The 19,373-nt window shown below is 38.5% G+C and overlaps 1 protein-coding gene across 1 annotated transcript; it reads left to right on the forward strand.

Annotated features, from left to right (window-relative positions):
* The first annotated feature begins 14,927 nt into the window (after nucleotides 1-14,927).
* mc4r (melanocortin 4 receptor) lies at nucleotides 14,928-18,573 on the forward strand. Its single transcript, XM_067578485.1, has one exon. It carries the CDS (start codon nucleotides 15,602-15,604, stop codon nucleotides 16,580-16,582), a length of 981 nt encoding a protein of 326 aa, XP_067434586.1. The 5' UTR covers nucleotides 14,928-15,601; the 3' UTR covers nucleotides 16,583-18,573.
* Nucleotides 18,574-19,373: the final 800 nt, after the last annotated feature.

The following is a 19,373-nucleotide window of genomic DNA, read 5'->3' on the forward strand; positions in this document are numbered from 1 at the left end:
TTGACAGACGTGGCAGCAGCATATCTGCACTCAATGGTGCAAAATGAGATAACTGGCTAAGTAATGCTGATGCAGAGCCAGGCAGAACCATTCAGCCATTTATTCACAGCAACGGGCTCCACCTTTCAGTGAAGTAGCAGGAACAAACCTGATAATAATGAGTCTAAATTAATTACACTCATATTAAATTATGGATATTTTGTTGTTGTAGGTCCCACTGAGTAATAAGAGATATAACATACTGCTTGAATATTTTAATTTTAAGCAGCATTTGCATGTTATATACAGTGACCCATATTTCAGATACATCAAAAGCTATGAAAAATCAAGTAGCACAGAGGGACTGTGGGGAGATATGACAAGCATTGTAAAATCCAGTTTGTTTAAGTGGCATGTGAAGGTGAACGAGGATCCCAAATCGCTAACAGGGCAATAAATTATACAATATAACCCTATATATAGTGTAAACAATTGTTATGCATAGCCATAATGCATAGTCTGCTGTTCATTGTGGTACAAGTGGATCTCATCTAGGAGGAAGCTGCCCAACTATAACTCTGAGGCCAATGTGACCCATCACTACATATAAACATGTGAGTGTGTGTCTTTTAGGTCAAACTGACCAGTTTTACTTTTTGTGTACAGATGTACACAGATTCAGACTCTTTAATGAAACCTTGCTTTCCTGTTGGTGGGTCAAAGTCGTCTACTGCCTTGTATAACAAAGAGAAAAACAGGGTAATTTATGCAAGCAGCAGCAGCAGCATATTGTGAGAACATTTTAGACCATGTCAGAAAGAAAAAAAAAACAATATTCTCTGTGAAAGTTGTGGCCTCCTACTGACAACTAAATGTGTTATTGCGGCAGACTTTATTTTTGTACTCTACCCTAAGTATGTAAGGCCTGTCACGTTTCTACTGGAGACAACTGTGAAACTTTGAGAACAACATCACGACAAGTTCAATGATTACAAATCAAAAAAGATCAAACATTAGTTGGACCAAAGGTATTGTATTCATGTGAACAATAACAAGGAAACTGGATTCACAAAAGTAAAGACTAATTGCAAAAGTTCAGTGAGGAAGACTATATCTTTTGCATGCTCAGGTCAGTAGTTTTAGTTCTAAAATCATCAATCATTCCCATCCCTCACTCATGCTCACTTATAATTTCCTTGCTGTCATTGCATGGGCGTCAATTGAGACGTCAGCTGCTCACATCGGCTTTTTAAATAAGTTTTCTCTTTCTGCCTTCGGTACTTTAATGCAGCCGTTAAGCGTGCCCCACCGCCACCTCCCCATCACCGCCCAGTGTTCGCAGATTCATCACTTCATCAACCTCATCAGCTCTATCAGTCTCAGCAGAAGTCATCAGTCACCACCACCATCAGTGTCTGGACTCTATGGGTGGATTTATCTCTCTGCTGCTCAGGACTGACGTCCCTTGATTACAAAATCTCCCTGTAGAGTTTAAGTGTCAAAGACTTTTGACAAGACTAATCACCAATATCATCTGTACAATAAACAATTACCTTTGCTTCATTCACTTGTCTCATCCTGATTGAATTAGCCTTTTAAACATAGCCTCAAGTGCATGCCTGTAGTGATTTAACAATTAGCTAGGTTACGTACAAGCTGTGTCTCAAATCTGTGTAGTACACTGTGTACACTATGTACTTAATTGTGTAGTGTGCAAATTTTGACAGGGTAGTGTTGTCTCAAATCAAACAGAGCCATTGTGCACTTACCGGAATCGGTAATTAGCATTAGCTAGCATTAGCATTCGCATTCACACTACCAAATCATTACAGACTGCTAAATTAACCCAATAAACATGCTTATGGCTTATATTTGATAACACTATAGTGGTGCTTAGTGCAAAAAACACATGTATAACTTACATTTGTATAATGTGGCGATGTTCACCGTAGTTACAATGTACTCGGCCGCCATTTCCAGTTTGAAAAGTGGTCCCTCCCCTTCCGCTACGTAGCCAAGATGGCAACCATTGAGGGCGAAAAGTGTCCATAGTTCCACACTCAACTTTTTGACCGTTTTGAGTGCACCATTTGGGTACTCACAATGCACTGCATTTTTCCATACTTCTCAGTGTGAACGCACTTATGCACTCAAAATGTTAAGTGTAAGTACAGAAGTACGCGATTTGTGATAGCAACACTTTAGCCTCAGACAGCTAGTATAATGCATGCCCCCAGGAGCAGCGCTGGGCTATGAAGCCAATTTGACATAGTGGCCAAACTGTGTAATTACAACTTCCTGGTCCATCACATGATGTACACTGGCCCAAAAATCATTTTTCCCACACACAATCTTTGGAAAAGGAGTGGCTGTAATACGGTGAATACATTTTTTTTCACTTTTTCTATATAAAAAAATAAGCAGCACCACCATTTTTCTCCAAAGGCAACTTCAACCGACCTGTAGTGAACCCTAAGATATTCTCTGGGAGTCTTTATGCTTGTAATTCACATTCAGGTGTCAGGTGTGGATACATGCTGTATGGTCACATTTTTTGTATGGATCTGACAAAAAGTACATATTTCTCAAATCCCCTTGGTGTTCAAGGACTTTCATGTCACAAAACGGACCCAGTGGTAACTGTCAGAACTGTGTACAGTGAAATCAGAAATTATTTCCAATATTTCATCAATCATTTCAGCATGCTACTAAGAGTGCCATAACACTGTCACTGTAATTTCCACTGATTTTCATGCCCTGTAGGCTTTTGATAAAGCTTCTATCCTGCAGCTTGCCATTAGTGCGTAGCAGTGAGCTGCACAGAAGCCACACAGAAGGGAGTTAATAGACATAACCCCCCCCACCATGAGCAGATTTGTGTTTTTTTGTGGTTACTGTGAAGGAACTGATGGAGAGCTGGTTAACCCAAAGTGAAGAAATTGTCAGGAGACATTTATTGAAGCTTGATATAGGAGAGTTACAGTCCTCTGTGATGTAATGATGTAAACTTTATGGATGCTCATTACAGTCAGTCTGATACCAAGGTTTTTCCAGAGAAGTTGAATGGTGTTAGGACAGGGTCTTAAAGGAGACATAACATGCCTTTTGTGATTTTCTGTTATTTTTATACTGTTATGATGCCAGATTTGAGGTGAACATATGTAAAATGCTCTCTGCAAGTCAAAAGCCAGGGCTTCAGCCTGTTCTGAAAGCTTCATTTGAAAAGTTACCCCTACATCCCCCTCAAACTGACGTCAGATCGTTTGTGCATGCCCACAAAGGCCGTCCGTTCTGCAGCCTATGTTGCTAAAGTTGTTCCATGGGTTGCTTCTACTCTCTGATTTTGGCTTAAATATGGTCCGATGTATTTGAGAAGTTTCGAGTAAAGAACAAGAATAAGAAGTGGGATCCAACTAATATTGTTTGGTGACGTAGCCTCTGGGGCTGGAAGTTGGCCAATCAGAACACAGTGGGCTCCTCGGGAGGAGGGCCTTAAAGAGAAGGAAGCTAAAACGGCCTGTTTAAGACAGAGGCTGAACTGAGGGGCTGCATAAAGAGCCAGTATAAGTATAATTGAACTATAATTCATGCAAAGATATTCCAGTAGAGCCCCAGAATGAAAATATAGACCTAAACAACAAGAAGAGTATAAAACATATGAGTGTATGTATGTAAAGTGTGGTGTATCCTATGTATAATATATGAATAAATATCTATATGTGTATGTTCAAATAAACTGTATGTGCTTATGTATAAGTGTGCGACATCAGGCAGGTTGTAGGCCATTAGTGTCCATTGTTCATAAGCCTGGAGGACTGGTGGAAAAAGCTGCCCCAGAGCCTGCTGGTCTGGTCCTTGAGTCTGTGACACTGCTTGCCAGACGGTAGCAGCTGAAACAATTCATGGTTGGGGTGGCTGGGGTCTTTAATAAATGCTACATTTTTGCTTTAGTGCCATACAGGGTTGGACCAATATAATAATTTATAATCATAATAGTTTTAACTGTCAGCTAAACCTGTGTCAGTGCCTATTAAATATTCATAGTGTCCTGACTGTCCCCTGTAGTTTTTGACCACTCAGCGGTGTCTTGCAGCACAGTGATATATGAGAGCTAATTCACATGAACAAGCCCACTGTAACTATCAAACAGAGGCAATTGCAAAGAGTATAACACATCCAGTCATTTAAGGTGGTACTGCAGCAATTTAATATTAAACTTGGATAAAGTTTTGAGGCTCACAAGATGAATTTTAAAAAGAAAAGTCAAAATTGAAGCAGCAGACACCAGATACCTTCACTTTTAGTCAGGGTATCCAGTCCAAAAAAAAAAGAAGCTGAATCACATATTTGTCATACAGCAACTTGATAACATTATTCGTTAGACAAATAGACAAATCAGCCACTCAGCTTAGAGTTGAACAAGTGTAGGTCAAAACCTAGTATATTGCTGGACCATGTATGGTCAATGTGTAAAACTCAAACGGCAACCTCTGGGGCTGAAAAATGCCAATGCAGAAGTGCCAAAAACTGCAGTTCCTTGAATGGCCACTTGAGGCTCCAAAAACGAGTCAATCCCCATAGACCCCAGTGTTAAAATGCCCAACTTTACAGCAGACATAAACATGTTTACAGCCTGGTACAAAAAACGGTTTTGGTCTCTATAGCTAATTTCCCCTTTCATGACAACTGCACGGGGGTGAATTTTTTTAATAACCCACCGGTTACATTTTATTAAGTCGTAAAATTATGCATAATGAAGGACATGACTGCTTTGAGTGACAAGTCCGACAGCCATTAGGTGGCTTGTTTCAGCCAAGATGGCGACGGCCGGAACGGCTCACTTTGAGCTTCAAAACCGCTCTTCAGAAACCAACGAGTGATGTCACGGTAACTACATCCATATATGTTCATCCGCAATTTTCTGTAGTGGTCCCAGTAATATATGCTGGTAAAGTATACTTCAAATTTATATTTATATAGCACTTAAAAAAGCAAACAGGTTTACAGACATATGTATACACATACAAGCTTAAGGACATAGACAACATCTGTTATGCTCATAAATGTCTGTTATCCTTAAAAAAGGTTATAAATGCAGTTGAAAGAACGATACTTTCCACTCATATCTTGGGATGTTTGATTTGAAAGAGAACTTCTTTTAATTCTAATTATAACTATTCTAAAACTCCCGTTGTTCTTTCATCTGTTCCACTCTGTGGATGTCTCTCGTTTTTCACTCTGCATTGAGTGTTTTGGCCGTGATTGTCTTTTGGGCTGCTTTAACTGTGCAAAAACAGAACACTCCAAAAGGATGATTTAAACTACTCACCTGTATCCAAGGACGTACAGAATGCAATCAAAGAACATTAGCATATCATTAAGATGGATCCAGTACTTAAGAACTGCTTTTCCAAACCGCCATGGTCTATATGGTCTATAAGGGACCTTCTAATCTGCATAACATGTATTGAGGACAGATCTTCCCCCTCCATTACCCTCACATTTTCTTAGCTTGGTCCCCTCTGGAAATTACCCAAGTGGCCAATGCCAACAATGCCATTTCATACAAAAAACCAACTTGTTCAACCACCTTCACACAGGAAGACCATACAACATCAAAGGTGTTATTTTGTGTCCTACTGCCAATGTCATATACATGCTTAATGCCCCATGTGGACTGACATACATTGGTAAGACCACCGGACCTCTAAAAACTCGAATTGCTGAATATCGCAGCACTATCAGAAATAATGTAATATCTAATCCTGTGGCTGTTGATTTTTCCAACGCAAAACACAACACTTCTACTCTCAGATATGTGGGGATTGAGGTTTTAAAACACCCAAGCAGAGGGGGAGATACTAACTCTATCCTCGTAAAACGTGAACTGTAATGAGGACTTTGACATTAAACCATTTTTGTTAACACATATCCTATCAAACAACAATATTGCCTCTCTATAGCTTATGTTGTCTTTTTGGAGTGTTCTGTTTTACAAATGGTGTTATATAAATAATAGATGTATTTTTATAAATAGACAGAGGTGCCTCTAATAGGTAGTATATATGAGGGCTATCTATGAGTCTTTTATTGGAGTACAAACCATTGGGGGTACTGGGGTATTGTATATTTCTTTTTTGTACCTTTTGTATGTAATTGTATATATATATAGTATATGTAGCTTATTTATACATTTCTGTGTATTTACAAAAATCTATAAAAATTCATGTGTATGTAAAATATTGTAATGTTTGCTTTAAGTTTATTGATGGCAATCTACACCTGGTGTGTTATGTCACGTGCTTTTTCTAAATTATGGGTATTTAAGTGCTCGAAACATCGCACAGCAGAAAATAAAAGTCCTGTAAACAGGAGCTCTTTGATGTGCGGCTCTCTCTCTTTTTCTGCTGACCATAAAAAGAACCCATCAATCAAAATATGAGTAAAATATGTCTGTCTCTGTGGTCTGGTATTCAATTTACAAGCCTTTCTACTTTCACAAAGCCTAGGAAAGTTTAAAAAATGTAATAGTTTTAACAATATTCCAATATATCTTAAAAAAGTTCTAGAAAAAAACTACAATCCAAGGACAAGAGGTAGATTGTTGAGATAGATAGATTTTTTTTTATTCTCTTGCTCCTCAGCTTTACCATGACAACAACTTTTAAAATATATTTCATCAAGAGCAGAAATAGCTCTGACTGGTGTTCATATAATGACCGTCTCTCTTTGATGCACAAGGCAGATTCAGACATGAAGTAGAAGGAGCAGTTTTTCCTCTACAGTTCTCACAATAACACAAGTGGATCTGGGGGAGGTTTTATATGTTATAAAACATGTTTTTATCTTGATTAAATCTTAAAAATTGTATTTGACAATGTAATCAAGGGAGGGGAGATAGTTCCCCTCTGTACCACTCATAACAGGAAGATTGAATGAATGACTGAATTTACTGTTCACGTTGGGAGTTCAAGCACTGTTACATGGAAGAATGACTAATGGCTGTTTTCTTCTTGTTATCCACTTCATTAAAAGCATATATTAAAAGCCAAATGGAACACAGACGTACAAAGCACAAAGTAGTGATTGAAAGGTTATTTGTTTGTTTGGGTCTGTCTACTTAAATGTCAATGTAAATGTCTTTGTCTAAGAAAAAAAACCCATTATTAGTTTTTAAAAGAAATTGTGCTCATATATAAAATAATAAGACAATTATTATTATTATTGTTGGCTTGCTCTTTCAAAATTGAAGTCTTGTATTTTGTTCTGGTGAGTAGATTGCTGTGAACCCAAGTCAACATCTGGATGGATGAGAGAAAAATGGGTTGATATTGAAATTTGGAATCTAAACCATTACTGTAGATATTTTTGTATATACTCACTCAGTCCTGTGAGATTTGTTTATCACTGAATAAATTATCATTGAATTTTACTGACCTGATTAAACTAGAACTGCCAAGGGGTCATTTTTACCCCCATGGTGTTTTCAAATGCATGCAACTCTGTTAAAATATGGCATCTCTCAGTTCATGACTTCTCCTAAAAATGGGTTTATTAATCATCTAGTGAATTATGGGTGGTGTGGGATGAAAAGAAAACAAATTATGATAATTTATACCTCGAACTGCTGAGGGGTCATTTTTACCCCTCATAGAAAGTGCTGTATAATGCAGGGCTCAACATTTGCTCCACGTCGGGTTGCTTAGCAACGGCCATTGTTAAGACATCTTTTGATAAGCAGGCTGCCTTATCATGAGCTAGAGCTAGCTAGATTTGATGGATGGATGGATGGATGGATGGATGGATAGATAGATGGAGAACAGTTCTGTCAGTGCTCCAGGAGAATTGGACAAAACTTGGGAGAGACTCAGCAGCCACAAATTTCTCCGTTGCCTGATTAGCGTTGTCAGGTTAAGCTAACTCATTATTGCTAACTTTGGAGCTAACCACCTTCACTTTTCCAGCAGTTGGGGAATCAACAGATGACACTTTTCTTTGTCTTGAGAAGCTGCAGCATTTATTAACTGACACCTACTACTAACCTTTTCCTCTGCTACGTTCGCATTCACCGTCACTTTTCCGCCGCTCACTCTCTCACTCAACCAGAGAGAGCTAGCTAGATTTGATGGATGGATGGATGGATAGATAGATTCTGACAGTGCTCCAGGAGAATTGGATGGGGGAGAGAAGGGGGGCTGGGCAAAACTCAGAGAGAGAGAGACTCAGCAGCCACACATGTCTCTGTTGTCTGTTTAGCGCTAACCTGTTGTTGCTAACTTTGGAGCTAACCACCTTCAACATATTTGGGGAAACAACATAAGTGACTTTTCTTTGTCTTGAGAAGCTGCAGCATTTATTAACTGACACACTGTAGTCTGTTCTGTACATTTACTGCCAGATTAGCAACTTACCGCTAACCTTCTCCTCTGCTCCTCTTGCATTCACTGTCACTTTTTGTCTGCTCACTCTCTCACTCAACCACTCACTCGCTACACACACACATTACGCACTGCACTATTCCTTAAAGGAGCTACGCTACCAAGAGTTTCCCAGGCAATGACACAGAAGTTGACCTAAAATTTTGTAACAGTGCTGCACAGAGGTTATTGATTTCTGAATGAGTGGATATTTGGCTTTATTTTTGTCATTAAAAAAACATGTTTTTGGCCTGGCTGGGTTTTTGTTGGCCTGGTGTCCCGCCAGGCCTGTACTATTACAAGGAAAATACTGCACTGGGATGTTGGCATTTCCAGTGTTAAGTAGTGCAAGACAAAAAAAAATCTTAGTTCAGTCAACTATCTCATAAATTAATTATGTGAGTAGAGAATTTGTATAGAGTTGATATTTGCTGTCTGGGGTAATTGACAATAATAAACCTCACCACCATGGAAACTTAGAGCCTTCAAGGCTCTGGGGTGGATGTTGAACTTTTAATTTTATATCAATAGCAGCAGAAAGTGTTTGCAACAGCATAATTTGCAAATGAACAGTGCAGCAGCAGTAAAAAAGAGCTTGTTGCCAAGATCAGGAGAAGAGGGTGGTATTCCAGATGAAAAAAACAGCAAAAACACCACCTCATGTGTTGCTCTTTGGGGCAAATCTATTTTAAAACGGTGTTTTTCTTCACTAATTGCTATATTCAATGTTCACCTTCTTTTCATTTTATGGGGTGGTGTGGAGTATGTTTTGTATAGGTGTAATTGTTTTTTCCAGATTGGTGAAGACAGTTCACTGCCGTCATACATGCTGTGATGAAGGCTTTATGCTGAAACGCATGAGCATATTTGTCACCCTTTAATTCCTTTGTTGTTTTTGACCACTGGGTTGCTTTTTTCTTCTAGCTTTTGGTAAATGCAGACATTTTCCTCTTATGAGCTTAAATATATCACTTATTGCAAATGGTGCATGGATGTTGACTATGTTGTGTGTGAGTGTAGAAATGCAGTTTCAAAATGGAGTGCACATATAAAAACCTAAGAAGCACTACACAGTGTCTACAGGAAATTGCGATTTTGTAAAAATTTACGCAAATTCAAGAAATTTCTGCAATATTTGTGAAAGTTTGAAATTTTACTGTATTACCCCAACTTTTCCACATGAAAGGGCAAAATCAACAAACCACTTTTGATTTGGACCAATTGTCATGTCGTGGTAACCCACATGACCATAGCACACAGGAAGTGATTAGAAATGACTCTTCATTGGTAGTAGTTAAAAACAATCCCATTATTTTCTTTTACTTGTAATTTTTCCCCCAATTCCTGCAGTTTTACTGCAAAAAGAGCACATAAAACGTTGCAAATTATATTGGAATTTTTGAGGAAAGCTGCTGCAAAATTACAAATTTTTGGCTGTGATAAGCACAAAAAATCTCTGCAAAATCCTGCAGGAACTGACTATACAACTATTACAGTAAAAATACACAATAAGTTTAGCACAGTGAGGAATAAGTACACAGTGACAGTTGAGAATGTCAGACCGAGAATGTCATTTCTTCACCTAGCAAGAAGACAGCAACCTGAGGGGCATTATCTTACTTAATGCAGTCTGTGTGGGTTGCCCGTCGCCCACTCGCTTCTTCCCTCTGAGTCTGTTCTCCTGTCAAAAGTTTCATCTCTGCTGCTTTGTTATCTTTAACTAACTGTAAAACTGCTCACTGTAGAGCTGACTTCCCTGTGACCCACATGTAGTGTAGGTGTACCTGTGAAAGTTAAATATCTCTCAGGCTCCACTGATTTACACCAAAAATCATTAGTGAGACTCTACTTCACAGTGGAAGACACTTCTCAATCAAGTCCTGCAGCATAATTCATCTCTCTGTCTGACTGAGCAGCACAGAGCAGCACAGTCAACTGTCTTGGATGAGTGATGTGAACTTTCTTCATATGATAAGTGCTGAAAATTAAGTGTGAATGTAGATGTAAGATGCAACATACCATTAAACAAGTTTCCATGTTACTTAGGGTCACACTTATTAAAATGCCCTTCATCAAACAGAATGTCCTGCAAATAAACTCTGACTTACAAGAATAAACCCGGTTTAACAGGTCATCACTCCACAGGAATGCTTTACAATAGCCATACACACCAAAAAAGACAGGTGACTACTAGTGTCACAGAAATAGTAATAAAGCATTTCATTAATTCATAACTAATTATACAATAAAGACAGGAATTCATAATTTGGTTTACAAATCAACCAATTAACCCATAAATAAATAGACTAAATTACAAAGTCGTTGTTTGATATTTTAATGGGCAATAAAAACATGAATCATAAAAAGAATTTACAAATGAAATAATTATCCATCATTAAATTGTTCAAATTAAAGAGGGACTTACAAAAAAACAACATAAAATAGTCAATAAGTAGTAATTTAAAAATACATTAATTAATTCCTAAATAAATAATGGAATTTCAAAATCTATTTGAAAATGCAGTTTAAAAAAAGAGAAATAAGTAACTGAATTTGCATTTTTTAGTTTTAATTGGGCATTTAAAACGGCAACCAGAGTGTGTGTGTGTGTGTGTGTGTGTGTGTGATTGTGTGTGTCCTTAGCAACCAATCTGATTGCTGCTGGATCTGGAGAAACTGGTGCTGACTGGTTCAGGCTTGAGGTAGAAGTTGCTGTTCTTGTCCATACAATGCCTCCTGGATGGTGCTGTGTTGGTGTTCTGAAGCGCTTTCTGTCAGACGCTCTGTCACAGGAGGTGAAACGCCTCCACTCTGCAGAACGGTGACAACAAGCATGCTGAAGTCTGTTGTTGTCAAGCAGTGACAAAACAGGGATGCATAACCTGAGGCAAGTATAACAAGTATAAGTGTAATAATAAAAAGCGTCTATGATAAAAAAACAAAACAAAATTAAATTCAATATTAACACTGGATGCACATTAATTCCTAAAGTCAATACTATCTTGACTTGTTGACATATTCTGCTTGATGCTTTGACCGTTTCTGCCATTTGACTGGACCAGTAGAGCTGGCTAACATTATACATAATTAAATACTTTATTTTTTAACTGAGTGGAATAGAGTGGCTAAAATAGAGACGAATAAAAACAGGGACAGTCTCCTTAATATGGGCTCTTGATTGGCTCATGAATCTAATCGTTTTATTAGTTTTAGGGTACTGACTGTCCTCTGTGCCCTTTTTATACCCGTTTAATTTGTATGTACTAGATGGAGGCCTGGCTGGGACATTCGGAAAGAGATTACAAAAACAAAACCTATTATATACAATACTTTGAAAATAGTAAATGTTGAAAATTATCCCGTGGATAGTAATTGTTGTGTCTTTTATGATATTACCTAATAGCACTAACTACAGGCAATTAAATTTTATATTAATAATCGCTTCATAATTACCAAAAATATGAAAAGTAATTACCGCACTGTGACACTGAGTGCTCTTCTGCCTCGCACGAATTAATTCATGTCTGGTCTGTATATTGAAATGAATCATTCCAGTGAGAGTGGCCGTCCTTTTAGTGATGAAGGCTGTCCATCTTCACTGTCACTGACATGCACTGTTAAATATTTTCTCTGGAGACAGCAGCTGGTGTTGCAGCACATGTATTAGAGCTAAATATTGATTTGTAATTAGCGACGCTGTCACTAATTGTTGTTACTGACGCAAGCTTTTCAGCCTGTTTATTGCAAGACGCTGATATTAATATGACAGGAGACATACTTTAAGAAAGTTAAGCAAGTTGCTGATTTACCATGTAAGTTCTTAGAGAGCTGAGGATTAAATTCATCACCAAATCATAATCAGCTCCTTAATGTCATCGTCCACAGCATGACATTTAGGGATTTCTTTATAATGTCGTCGTGCACGAGTGATATGACAAGTCTGCAAGAACAGGATGGAAGAAAAGAATATAGAGTTCAGGAGAAAAGGCAGACATGTTTTTTTCCTCTAATTCTGAAGTGGGACTGAAAAAACTGAGAAACAACCAGACTTTTTGGAAAAATTTAAACAGGAGTAAAAAAAAATTTTTCCAAAAAAGCTTTTGGAATTCTTTTACAGATCCCTTTGCTCTGTCATGCAGTATTTATCACTTAATACCATTATCAGTGTTGGGATCAGTTCATCCAAATCGGCTGCATAGGTGTCACTGCAAAAAACTCAAATGTATTCAATTATTATGATTAAAAAGGTAAAATGAAAAGGTTCATATGATCTGTGTGCCTTTCTCGCCGCAAAAAAATGAAATACAGCTGTTCCTGCTATGCATCCAAAAGTGTTTATTCCTGCTAGTGCCTGGGGAATTAACTGAAACTTACAACAATCTGGCGCATTATGCATTTAATGTACAGAGAGAATAAGATACCGCATTGTTGCTTGATATTGCATTCTTCAGAAAATCTGAACAGATATCTGAAAACTTGGACAAAAACATCAAAATTGGAGTATGTGCATGGAGAGACACCACCGGTAGGAAATATGGGGGGGAAATATGTTTGCGGAAGAGACGCTGCAGTGTAGCCTCAAGTCCCAAACACACCACAGCACCCCAAAAATAATATGCGTAACCATCTGTTGCCTTATTTTGTTGTTCAACTTTAGTCATCAGAGACGGTGTTCAATATGTTTCAATGTGCAAAATAATACCATAACTGCAAATACTGTGAGAATTTGTTTTTACGCAGCAAAACTCCCTGTAATAAATCCCCTTGGACTTTTGCTGAAGTTAATTAAGGAAGTTTCTGTTGCTGTGCCATATGTGTAAGATGCACACTTCTCTCAATTTGGACATGCTCATATTATTCCTGCTGCTATGTGACGACTGCAGGTATTTAAGCTACTTAATGAAAAGGAGACTACAAGTTGTAGGCAACTCACTCACCAAACAGATCAACGGTATTAACATTTCAGCGAAACACCACATTACAAGAGCATTATTGGTCAGATATTTAATGAAATCTATCAAATTTACCCACTGATTTCTTTGTCAGCAGCTTTAAATAAACATATCCTAGCATTAGTGTATCCCCCCATTCATCTCCTACAAGATGTATTGGCAACAAGGCCAGCATTGTAAAGTAAGCCTTTGACTCATGTTTCCTTTTAATATTCATCCAACTCAAAATGTTGACTTAACACTCATGAATGTCAAACTAAAGAAAGAAAACACGATTCTGAAAGGGTTTTTTTTTTCCTGAAAGATGTTGTAAACAGTGAAGATATTTTTCTCTGTACACTTTCACTTAAGAATGCAGATGCTACATAACATCAGCAGTGACAAAAGAGGAGACCTTGAGACAAAGTAGATATGCTCGAGAAAGTTTCAGACAACTTGAGTTTCTCATTGAGACATGAATATGTTTGAACTTATTCAACAGACTGTACTACATTTACAGGGTTGTTTTAGAAGTGCAGAGAAGTGTATGAGAAGATTTATACCACACTCATGTTTTTACGTTCACTATGAGCCTCCAGCCAGCAGCCAATTAGCTTAGCTTAGCATAAAGATTGGAAACAGAGGGAAACAGCTAGCCTAGCTATGTGTGAAATTAACAAAATCCACTAGCCAGCATCTCTGAAGCTCACTAATTAACACGTTATATCTGGTTGGTTAAATCCACACAAAAACCAAAGTAGTAGTGCCAATGCAAGCTAGGCTAGCTGTTTGCAGTCTTTAAGCTAAGCTAAGCTAACCATCTAATGGCTGGGAGCGCTACCAATTTTCTCAACAAATTCTTCGCAAGAAGGTGGATGACTGTTTCCCGAAATGTCTAACTTTTGCTGTAAAGCTCCACTTATTAATAAATGTAAATGTATCAAATAACCCTCTTAATGTGGAAGTAGTGACAAACGTACATCACCAACTGAGCTTTTTAGCCTCTTTTAGCTTTTTGTTTCGGTTTTACAGCACATTCACTGTTTTTTAGGGCCCAACACTCTCATCAACCCTGTTTTCAGTTGCATCGGGCAGCTGTTTTCACCAAACACTCTGATAAACAAACCCACAGTACACAGCTGACAGACAGAGCTACTGAGTAGCTGACAACAGTCGAACATCGAGCGCTAAAGAGAAAAGACTTTTTTCTCGGGAGTTGGTAGAGACCAGTTAGAAGGACTGTGAATATTGGATGTACATTCATCAGGTGGACAGAAACACCACTCTAAATAAATGCTAATGTTGCTGCATGTCTGGTGGATAAGGAGATAACATGTCAGAGCTGTGTGTCTTACAGCTTGTTGTGGCGTTATTCTGCTCACAAATGGCCAAAAAAGCTTTCAATATAAAATATTACTTGATAAAATATTACTTTGTAGTTACACTTGGATATAATGCATAGGCTATAAATAATAATAATAATGATATGTATAATGTTTTCACTGTCGGAGGGAAAAACTACCTAATTTAATTTCATGAATCCATTTAATGTTTTAACTTCAACTGTGAGGTCAAACAAAACTTAAACCTTGTTATGTGATGCAGCATGTTTCTCACATCCATTCATTTTAAAAACTGCTCATTCATGTGCGTCAACCCAAACTTTGCTCCTCCTCCCACCTTATCAGCAAGCGGATAGGACAGACGACTACCAGGAGTGTTTATGTGTGTGTGTATGTGTGTGTGTGCCTGGTATAATAGCAGAGAGACACAGAGGGAAGACCAGAGTAGCTTGCTAAGTGATGATCTGCCTGCAGTTGCACAGCGAGCTTATGCGCTCCACTCTCTCTTATGTTCCCGTTCACTGTTAATCAGTCTCACACATCCTCCTTCCTGCATGCACCTCTGCTTTCTGCTTCACTTCTTCCACTTATCTCTCTGGCATCTTTTTTTTCTTTTATTTTAACTTCTTGCTACACTCTCTTTGGAGAGATGAAAGGAGAGCAGTGGGATTGTCTTTGGCTGAGAGTAGCAACCGTGGCAGATGTCTGAGGAAAATTTCCTTTCTTGGTAAGCCTTGAAGGGTGCAGAAGGAAAAAAGGAAGACTGGCAAAGATTTTTCTTTTCCCCTGCCAAGGGCGCCAATGTTTTTCCTCCAGAAAATGTGGATGATTGAGAACGGCACACAGTGAGATTTTAAGACTGACAAACCAGATGGACAAATAACTACAGAAAAAGAAGATTTAAACCAAGAGGAATCTAAGAGGAGAAATTATGAACACCACACAACAGCATGGATTGACCCAAGGCTACCACAACAGGAGCCAAACCTCAGGCACTTTGCCATTTGACAAGGACTCATCAGCTGAGAAGGATTCATCAGCAGGATGTTACGAACAGCTGCTGATTTCTACAGAGGTTTTTCTCACTCTGGGTATTGTCAGCCTGCTGGAGAACATCCTGGTTGTGGCTGCCATTGTCAAAAACAAGAACCTTCACTCACCTATGTACTTTTTTATCTGTAGTCTTGCTGTGGCGGACATGCTTGTCAGTGTCTCCAACGCCTCTGAGACTATTGTCATTGCACTCATCAATGGAGGCAAACTGACCATCCCTGTCACGTTGATCAAAAACATGGACAATGTGTTTGACTCCATGATCTGCAGCTCTCTGTTAGCATCTATCTGTAGTCTGCTTGCCATCGCCGTCGACCGCTACATCACCATCTTCTACGCGCTGCGATACCACAACATCGTCACCCTGAGAAGAGCGATGTTGGTCATCAGCAGCATCTGGACGTGCTGCATCGTGTCCGGCATTCTGTTTATCATCTACTCAGAAAGCACCACGGTGCTCATCTGCCTCATCACCATGTTCTTCACCATGCTGGTGCTCATGGCGTCACTTTACGTCCACATGTTCCTGCTGGCGCGCTTGCACATGAAGCGGATCGCTGCGTTGCCGGGCAACGCGCCCATCCACCAGAGAGCCAACATGAAGGGCGCCATCACCCTCACTATCCTCCTCGGGGTGTTCGTGGTGTGCTGGGCGCCTTTTTTCCTCCATCTCATCCTCATGATCAGCTGCCCCAGGAACCCCTACTGCACCTGCTTCATGTCTCACTTCAACATGTACCTCATCCTCATCATGTGCAACTCCGTCATTGACCCCATCATCTACGCCTTTCGTAGCCAGGAGATGAGAAGAACCTTCAAAGAGATTTTCTGCTGCTCGAATGCACTCTTGTGTGTGTGAACTGCCTGTTAAGTGTCTCCACGACCCTGACAGCTACAGTCTGCTATTGAAATGAAACTTGGTGAACAAGGACTTTGAGGTTTTAAGCTGTAATCATTGTGGACTGATTTGGCTCCGTTGTTGTGCCCTGCGCTCTCTCAGTCGTCTGTAAATGATTGATAAGTAGGGCGTTCGCCTCTGGTTTTGTGAGTTCAGGTTTCTGAAGAGGTAGGTTTACAAACACCTTGTAAAATAGAGTATCACTTCTGTATAAAGAGAAATGCTATTTTGATTTGTAGTACATGCCGTTCTGAAGTGCAATTCGAAGAGAAAATGTGACCAGCATCTATATAAACCAGTACACATGCTCAAACTGTGGTTCATTTTACAAATGCTCTCTGTCTCTCTCTCTCTGAAAGCTTTTTCCATCTACTTTCACTCTTTTTTTTGCTGTTTAAAAGAAATCAACAATGCCACGAGGACTTTATGTATCTACATGGATTATGGCACTTAAATGTCACAGCTGTCACAGTGCATGCACTATACTGTAAATGAAAAAAAAAATGAACATAGTATATTACAGACTACCTCCATGTTTGATGCGAGAGTTTAATCCTCTTCATAACAGCAACCATGACCATATTTTGCACACTGCAAGCAAAGATAGGTATATACCTGGCATATACTCTTTGTGTTTTGCATTATAATGAATGTAAGAAAATATCTGTAACATTTACTTTTCATGAGATACACTGATGAATTCAGAAAAAAAAAAGAAAAAAAGCCATTGCGCTCGGCTGATTTCCCTCGTGTACTGCTGTGTGCCAATCACCGACAAGGAGATGGAGACAAGTGCGGGAAAAATCCTGCTCAACTAAAGTGTGTTTTTACCTTTTTACTAAGGTGGCATTTTATGTGTAGAAATCTAATACAGGGGGGAAATAGCTCATTTCAAACTTTGGCTACTTTGTGGAAAAAGAGGTGTTACTGTATATGTGTCTTTTTTTTTTCAAGAGCGCTGAGATCAAACTAGATTCTTCTTGAAATCGACAGCACAAACAACAACAACAACAAAAAAAGCCACTTTTCTCTTGCCTGCTGACCTACCCCACTCAGCATATAAACTACAGACCATTTTATGATGGTTATGCACAATATTTGTTGACTGTGATCTAAAATGTAAGGTGGTAGACGTGTAAAGTGACTCAGTGGGATAGAAAAGGCTACACAAAAATACTGATGCACAGATTTAAAGACAGATTTTTACACTTTTAAGCAACTGAAATCAGGAAAATGTCCCTAATACATACAGTTAAGTGTATTTCTCAGGCACAAATAGTGACATTTCATAAATACCTCTGGTTTAGATTTAGTTAATTTGCACCTACAGATAAATTATACAAGAGTTCAAGATGGTCTTCTAGTGTGTATGACTCCATAATGGAAATCCTGACTGTGCATCTCTGAGTTCCCTTTAAAAGCAGGGCAACAGAGGAGAGAATTTTATCCCCAATATGAATAGAAAGTCACTTAAATATTCAGTAAATAGCTCGGACTTGGATGCCATTTGATTGGAAATCAAATGTCTGTTGAATTAGTGTAGATATTTGTATGAATTTGCACATGTGGGCTGTTCTCACTCTCACTCTCAGCATGTACATGGGACTATATAGAGATCTATTTTTCATCATGTTTATGTCACAGGACAGATTTTACTGAATGTATTTTTATGTACGTGTTGTGTAACTTGTTGCTTTAATATCTTTGCCTTAAATATGTCGCACTGTGATGTAAAGAGCAACCGTATCCTCGGTGACAGTATTTGAACTTTTAGAAACTGATGTAATCAGTCTTTACATGTAGCTAAATGCTATTTTCAACATTGCCTTATTTATTTATGCCTTTTTAAACTTGAAGTGCATTTCTAAGCCCATAAAATACGCAAGAAAACTCATGTGAGCTGGTGTACAAATTTTTCTGTTGAGAGCTTCGCCTGGAATTTGATTCATGTGTGCCGATATGAAGGTGTTTGCTTGACCACTGCATCTTCTGTGAATTACTGCTGCAAAATTACTTCAATAAATCATGATGCCACCTCAGCAACGGCTCTGTTTGTCAGTGTTCCTCTGGAGGGCAGACTTTAACCTCTACGCAAAGACTAAGCTGTTGTTTTACCTTTAAACAAAGAAAAACACACACACAACTACTCGAAGTCAAAGATACAAAAACAGATTACAAAGATTTTACATAGGTACATCATACATAGATTGTCAGTATTGTTATGAACATCTGTATGCAATTCAGGATATTTCAAGGTCACATAAACTTCTCATATTCTGATTTAAAAAACTAAGATACAAAAACATAGATTACATAGATTTTGCATAGGTACATCATACATAGATTTTCAGTATTGTTATGAACATCTGTATGCAATTCAGGATATTTCAAGGTCACATGAACTTGACCTAAATCTAAGAAATGGAAATGTAGCAAATATATTTGTGCCCTGAGGTGAGAAACTGGAAGTTTATGTGCCCACAGGATTTCGATTATTGTGAATAATTTAAAGCAAACTAAACAAAACATTTATAACTCTGAGAAATAACTTCTCTCTGTGGCTCAGTTTACAGCCTCAGCCGGCATCCACACGTTCAATATTACTTTGTGAGCATCAGTGTGACAAATGGATTCTGATTCATTCTGAATTGAATTATAGTTTAATAGACTTCTGGGATGTGATGGATTTATAGATATATCAAACTTGAATCTGCAAATTATATGAGATGTTTTCTTTCTATCAAGTATCCTG

This window comes from Thunnus thynnus, chromosome 21 (assembly GCF_963924715.1).
Source record: "Thunnus thynnus chromosome 21, fThuThy2.1, whole genome shotgun sequence".
Classification (NCBI taxonomy): domain Eukaryota; kingdom Metazoa; phylum Chordata; class Actinopteri; order Scombriformes; family Scombridae; genus Thunnus; species Thunnus thynnus.

Coding starts and splice junctions, on each gene's coding strand:
- mc4r (XM_067578485.1), top strand. CDS start 15,602: ATGAACACCACACAACAGCATGGATTGACCCAAGGCTACCACAACAGG.